This window comes from Buceros rhinoceros, unplaced genomic scaffold (assembly GCF_000710305.1).
Source record: "Buceros rhinoceros silvestris isolate BGI_N320 unplaced genomic scaffold, ASM71030v1 scaffold10306, whole genome shotgun sequence".
Lineage (NCBI taxonomy): Eukaryota > Metazoa > Chordata > Aves > Bucerotiformes > Bucerotidae > Buceros > Buceros rhinoceros.
The window spans coordinates 9,247-16,514 of NW_010415871.1; the positions used below are offsets into that span (position 1 = coordinate 9,247).

Genomic DNA, 7,268 nt, shown 5'->3' on the forward strand with positions numbered 1-7,268 from the left:
CTGTGCCATGTTGTCATGGGGGCATGCCAGAGGTAGCAGAGAGGGTAATTATATGCCTTAGGCTGGATTCACAGGGGATCAAGCACAGCACTGAAAATGCACAAACACTGCTCCGCAGTGAAGTTAATCCTGTAATCCTCAGGTTCCTGATTCCTCCTGCTCTGGCCTCCCAGAAGCTGTGAGCTGTGCATGATGTCACGTACAGCAGATGATAAGGTGCACCTTCCCTCTAGCACCATAAAGAGTTGTCAAACTCTGCTATGTATTTTATTCAGCCAGATTCTCTTGGAGTCAGGGCTTGGCCTCTCACCTATGGCACAGAGCACTCTGCCATCTGCCTGCCGAGTCCTTTAGCAGAGCTCTCTGAGCCTGATGAAGCTGTTAGCGCATTGCTTAACATATTTCTAATACTCATTTGAATAGAAGTTGAAAAACAAGTCATGTATCATTCAGATTTCTTCCTGCCTTTTTATTTCTCCCAACCCTGTTAAGTTTCTAGAGGGCAGGAGTTGGTCAATGCACACTTTGTAGGCTGAACGCACTATACAAAATGGGGGGAAAAAAGCCAGTGGGACACCGGTTTGATAAATGTGCTAATCGTGCTAATGTGTTTCCTGGACACATTAAGACAGGGGAAGCTTTGGAAAATAAAATGGTGGAAACTGTCAAAAGAGTCTGAACAATTTGAGCTTCTGTCTCAGGTGGTAGTTAGGGGTCTGTTGGCCGCCTTCCTTCCATCACCCTGCAGAGATACCCAGGCTGGCTCCGGATGTCCACAGAAGCTGTGGAGTCAGGATGGTACAGTGTTACGTCCACGCAGGTTGGCCACCCTGAGGATCAGCATGCGTTAGCTCAAGCACACCAACAGTACACAGCTACACACCGTTGGAGACCTGCACAGGGGACATACATACAAACTCATTGGTCTCTCTCAGGCCCACCAGCCTGTGCTGTGACTGGTGTGGCCCTTGTGAATATACTCCTGTCTGAGTGCATGGAGTTCATTCCTTACAACAAGTGAAAATGCATGTGCTACTAATTGAAGAATATTAAAATAGGTTATATCTAAAGAGGATTTTCTAGTCTGTGCTACGGCTTAGTTTGAACAGCTGAAAGGCAGAAAGTGGCTGATCGTTGTCGTCTAAGTGTTTGCTGTGTTTGGAATAGCACCACAACACAGTTAAAAGAAAAGTCAAAAGAAATATTAATTCTACCCCAAGGTATATTCACCAGCAGAGAGTTTACCGTTAACATACACTGCATATTCCATAGCTCCCCTGCAAGAATAGATGGAGCTTGACATTCCTTTTCACAGAGTTTCTGGACTGCAGAATCTTCAGTGTTGAAGTGCTGATTCCTTTTTCTTCTGTCTGTCAGCACAATTCTTACCATCTGGAGTTAGTTTAGCAGAAAGGTGTGGATGTATATTTGTCTTTCAATCCACTCAATGAAATGTGACACATTACTGTAAACTCCAGGTCCCAAAACCTTGGAAAAGCAGACAGAGCCCCAAGATGTCAAACCAAACAAAGTCCAGTGCCCTGCAGGTTGTTCACATACAAGTGGTCCTCCACTGTCACCCTGCAACATGAAAGGAAAAAACAGTCTATAGGGACTACACATGGCCAGCACTCATACAGTTAAAGCCATTTCTCAGTCCTACTGCAATTTGCCTTTACTAAGTAACTCAGCTGTAAACACTGGCTGCTGAGCTACGCAGCAGCACCCACCATTACCAGTATTTATTCCCAGTTAGATTTGTAAAAAAAAAAAAAAAAAAGCCTTCAAAAGTTTCATACAAATTAAAAACCAGTCTAATAGCTAATGTAGTTACACCTTAGAGCATCAAGCAGCATTTCAGTATCATAAACTGATTGCACTGATAACAGCGATAAAAGGTTAAAATACGTAAACGGCTGTTGTTGTTCCTGTAGCAGATGAAGTATGCTCTGCCTAGTTAACATCGTAGAACTTGGATTTCCAGAGGCAAGTCTGCTCTGAGTTTCTCCCTGGAGAGAGACCTACCATGCAGGAGTCCACTGTGCCGGACTCATAGCCAGCACACAGCATCCTGCTGGTGATGGTTTTCATGTCAAAGTATGACTGGCATTGTTCTAAGGAAATGATGCGAACCTCTCCTTCTTGAAGCTTGAAAGGCACTGAAAAACCAAATCAAGCATTAAACTCTACGCAAACACACAAATACTGAGCTGTGACGCTACTTAACATGTATGTATTAAATGTAAGGAGAGAAGAATCCCCCCGGTTCACACAAAGGTAAGGTGAAAGCTTAATATGTAGTTAGCATCTACTTTACATGAAGAAGGTGGTTAACATGTTTTTCCAAGAGTCCCAGAAGTATTGATCTTACTTTTGTTGCCCATGTGTCCCCAGCCTGTGATGTAGCAGTAGGTATCTGGCCGAACCAACTGGTCCTTGCTGGGCAAACAGACAGGTCTTACATAGCTTGTCTCATTGATAGCCTCATCTAGTTCCACAATGCTGATATCATAGTCAACAACTGCTCTGTTGTAGCGTGGATGGAGGATAATAGTCTTCACTAGTCGGGTCTGCATGAAGCCTGATGGATGATCAAGATTGCTAATCCCAAACACTACTTTCCAAACAGCTGCATTTTCTCTCCTTTGTAAAAAAGAAAAATGGGAAATTTCAGTCCAGAGGGTTCTTTTAAGATAAAATACCCTGACCGCACATCGCATTTTGCAAAGCATTGCACATAGAAATGCTGTGAGAAAAAACAAGTACTTAGTCATCATTACTCCAGCTAAGATCTGAGCAACAAAAGATAATGCTTTCCATTTCCTTCCTGTTACCAAACAAATTAAAACTCACACCTTCGGAAGATACGTAACCACCTATTAGTTGCTGTAATCAATGCCAAAGGCTCTCAAAATCATCCCTTGGATGATGCCCAGGTCTTAGGTGCTCACATGCTCACTGGTGGGCGTGTACAAACTTCTCTGGGAGACAGTAATGTTCGGCAGTGTGCTGCTGACAGCAGTAAATCTAGCTAAAACCCCAAAGGGATCTCGAAGAAGCAATTCTATTATGAAAAGTAAATCTTTTATGGTAGCCGTGGGAAAAGTCCCTTAGGTATGGGTCATTCAGTCTGCACCAAGCATACTCCTCCCTATGCCTAAGGTGAAAGGTACTTTGACTCTTTAAATAGCTGTTTAAAACTCTTTCTGTAGATATCCGAGATCACACTAAAAAAGTGACGCATACGAAACAAGTGGGAAGACTGAATTAGTGTCCGTAGAGACACGTGAGAGAAACACAGACTTCATGAAGGATTTCAGGGGTGTAATCTCTGGGTTGTAACTCATCACACGATTTAAGTCACAGGTTCCTAATTAGTGTGTGATTCTAAAAACCCTTCAGAAAGTCAGCATCTTCCACAAGCGATGAAAGGCAGTTCCACATATCTAAGCACCTGTGACAAGGTCGAAACTTGCTCCAAATACTGTAAGTCAAAGCACACGAAATTTCTGCTTTTTCACAGTGCTCAACAGGATTGTAATTTCTGTAATTCGTAAATGGGATATTAAATAAAGGCTATTTTTACCTTAAAAGTGACATGAAAATTCTGATATTTCAGACTATAATGATCATTTTACCATCATCCTCAGTTTGGGAGTTTTTCCATAAAGTTACAAGATCAGCGCTAAGAATATTCACACGCTATTGCGTCTAAGAACATTCTATAAAAGCATTGCTGAGGGCAGTGAGCACTCACAGGCAGAATGTATCATCCTACAGCCAAGAAAAACCCTTTAATGCCTTGCATGCTGTGGTGTAAAGCAGTTCAAAACAATCTGGACAAAACGTGGGCACTATGCTTGTAAAACTGGCAAAGGACACAACGTAGCCCTTTCTGCTTATGCCCTCTACAGGTATTCATGACTATCTGCATTAATACTTTCTGCTCCATTACCATTATGTGCGCCTCACGTTTTGAATCCCAAACTTCACATGAACTTCATAAAATACTTCACAAAATGGAGCATTTTGTCTAAAGCACCAGGGCACTTCAAAACCTGTTTTAATTGTTGGCTCATCTGGCTGGTTTAGGAAGTTTTTAAATACATCAAGAAAACTTCATGGCATCAAGAATGATCTTGCTGTTGCTGTATCAAGCTATGCAAAAGAAGACTTTAAAGATTTCAGGCCGCTGGGACCATACCCTCAAGTCTATTCAGAGAGGCAGAAAAGAAAAAAGTTCATATAACTCCTCAATGAATTATTAAACCAAAATATCTTAGTACTTTAAAGCATTTCGAATACAAAGGTGAAAGAGATTTTTTACACATAATATCCTGAGCTCACACAGACGTTATGTAGCCCTGAATGACAGCTAAAGGAACAGCTCCAAAATGTGGTATCAGTCTTTCTGCATTTGACAAAAATGGGAACATTTTTACTTCATATATTTGATAGCTTCTTTCTTTGCTTATCTTTAGCTAATGAGAGAAATCTCTTAGCCACAAAATTCAGTAGCAGTCCAATATTGCTGAAGGATCTACTTCTAAATCCCAACATTTATTTTAGATCCCCAGAAAAAGTTCTTCCAAATGTGAAGAAATATTCCAGATACTGCCTAGCTTTATTTAAAAATAAATGGGGAAAGAAGAGAAATTCCTTGTGCAGGACCCAAAATCTGATGAATACAATATTCTTGTTTGTATTACTCCATTAATTTAGAATGAGGGTTATCTAAGTTACTATTCTAAGTTTGTGGTTATTACTTTTCTTGTCTCTGAATGGAATCTGTTCTTGAACATGCTTGGGGCTTGACACAGTCAGAGCTGAGGGTGTTCCAATGTCATTTCCCCTAGCACTTCCATTAATAGCCTCACACCTTGTGGTACTCACCCTGCCTGACAGCTACTGGCTTGGATGTAAAAGCCACAAACTTTGTCCCTACCACAGGTTCCATCAAGAGCCAGGAAAAAAAAAAAAAGTAAAGAAAATTTAAAAAAAGGAAAAGACACAACAAGTGCCAATGATCTCAGTGTTTCTAAAGACAAAACTGAAATTATTACTAGAAAAGGGAATGGTTAATGTAATAGATATACATTAAAAAAAAGAGAGATTCTTGCTTACCACAGAATTTCTGCTGGTTTGAACAGAAAAAAAGGCATTTAGTATATAGTCTAAAATCACAGGATCATTTTGGCTGGAAGAGACTTTTAAGATTATCAGGTCCGACCATTAACCCAGCACTTCCAAGTTATCACTAACCATGTCCCTCAACACCACATCTACGCGTCTTTTAAATACCTCCAGGGATGGCGACTCCACCACTGCCCTGGGCAGCCTGTTCCAGTGCTTCACAACCCTCTCTTGTAAAGAAATTTTTCCTAATATCCAACCTAAACCTTCCCTGGCACAACTTGAGTCTGTTTCCTCTCATCCTATCACTTGTTGCTCGGGAGAAGAGACTGACTTCCAGGCAGTTGTAGAGAGTGATAAAGTCTCCCCTCAGCCTCCTTTTCTGCAGGCTACACAACCCCCGGTCCCTCAGACACGCCTCATAGACTTGCGTTCTAGACTCCTCACCAGCTTTGTTGCCCTTCTCTGGACGTGCTCCAGCACCTCAGTGTCCTTGAAGTGAGGAGACCAAAACTCAACACAGTATTCAAGGTGCGGCCTCACAGGTGCCACACACCCACACACCCGCCCCCCTCACAGGGAGCCTCTGTGATTTCCCATTCTGCAAAGGTCATCACTTACCCCCAGTGTGTTCAGTAGAGGAGGGAGGATTTGGTAATTCACGTGTGCGAGTTTATATGAACAGTAAAAACGTTTGAGACCGCTCACCCTTCAAAGCAGTGTGCTACTGTCAAGACCCATCTCTTTGCAATCAAAACACAGCCACATATGTGTCCACTTGGCTCGCTCTGCAGGGAGCATTGCCACGGCCATCGGCCTGGGCGACTGGTCCTACCACCAAGGACCCTCTTGTTCATGCGAGCAGCTGGGCGACGGCCACAGTCTAGTGAGAAATGGATGCAGAAGGGAGTTAATTGCTACCACAAAGGCAGCGCATACGAGACCTGCAAGAAAACTAGGAACGATGTTAACAGTCAGGAAATTACACTGAACAATACAGTGAATAATATCACCAACAACCACACAATAATATCAAACACATTGAGCCATTTTCATCCTTCCTTTACATGAAGGCATTTGCTTTCCTGATACTAATTTTGAACAGTTTAGGCTGAAATATAAATCATGCCAAGTTTGGGATCCTAACCTCCTTTCTCTCAGGAGTTACCAGGCCTTGGGGAGGTTTCATGGGTTTTTGTCCTTGTCTTCCTGTCAGCTAGCAACATATTTGGGCTATGTTGTACTATCCATGAAAACTGCTTCTGGAAAATCTGCTCAACAATACTGAGGCGTTTCTTAAGCCAAAGGCTGGGGTGGATATCCTACTGTTTCTTCAGCTACATGGCACGAAGCTTGCTTTGCCTGCGGAAGTTACTGAGGGAGAACATTTGAAGATTTGAAGACATTCCAGCTCTCTGTCCATGCTACCTTATTGGCCACTTCCCCTGGAAATTATACCAGATTCCCACCTGTCAGACAGTTACTTTTCTGAGATAGTCAGCCCTTCACTTCTGTTTCACTTTATCTTCTGGATCTGTCGGATGGCAGACTCGCTATGATCCTGTTTATACTCAGTCTAATTTAGAGAACAAAAGAACACCACCAGCTTCTGCCATCAGCCTTCCAAGGGAGGGTATGCTGCCATTGCATAGATCTCTGGGAATTCAGTGGTGAAGACATAAGTTGCAGCGAAGGTTATTTGCAACTTGTAATTCTTTCTGTATTTACTTCAGAGGACAAGGGGGTTTTAAGTGTTCTTAAAGCAACAATTGTCAGAAGCAAACACCTTTGACAGACTCCTATGAGATTTTTTTTTTTCTGCTGACTACTAAACGCTTTTATTAGTTTCCCAAATTTAGACTTGTGAGTAAGCAGCTCTGTGTCAAGCTAATGCATAATTTAAGAGTTCTTCAGAAAAGCTCTCCTTGTCTGTGGAACACAATTGAAGATGAAGAATATCGACACTTTCAAGCCACTTAAACTTGCACCATCTGCTGTGCCTACAGACTTGGACTATAGCTTTCTGCTTCAGGTTCTTCTGCACCCTTGTGCTTCACAACTAAACAGATCACAGCTTCAACCCCCAAGGCAGACAACCTTCTAACCCCTCTGGTGGTAAATGATATTTTCAGCAG

At 42.3% G+C, this 7,268-nt stretch overlaps 1 protein-coding gene across 1 annotated transcript in view; it reads right to left on the minus strand.

Annotated features, from left to right (window-relative positions):
* Nucleotides 1-1,398: 1,398 nt before the first annotated feature.
* Nucleotides 1,399-7,268, minus strand: part of CORIN (corin, serine peptidase) — an 85,841-nt gene continuing 79,971 nt past the window's right edge. Inside the window, exons 17-20 of the mRNA XM_010137575.1 lie at nt 5,842-6,016; nt 2,372-2,643; nt 2,026-2,159; nt 1,399-1,581 (exon numbers count right to left, since the gene is read on the minus strand). Coding sequence (XP_010135877.1) covers nt 1,399-1,581; nt 2,026-2,159; nt 2,372-2,643; nt 5,842-6,016 — 764 coding nt within the window. The remainder of the gene's footprint in view (nt 1,582-2,025; nt 2,160-2,371; nt 2,644-5,841; nt 6,017-7,268) is intronic.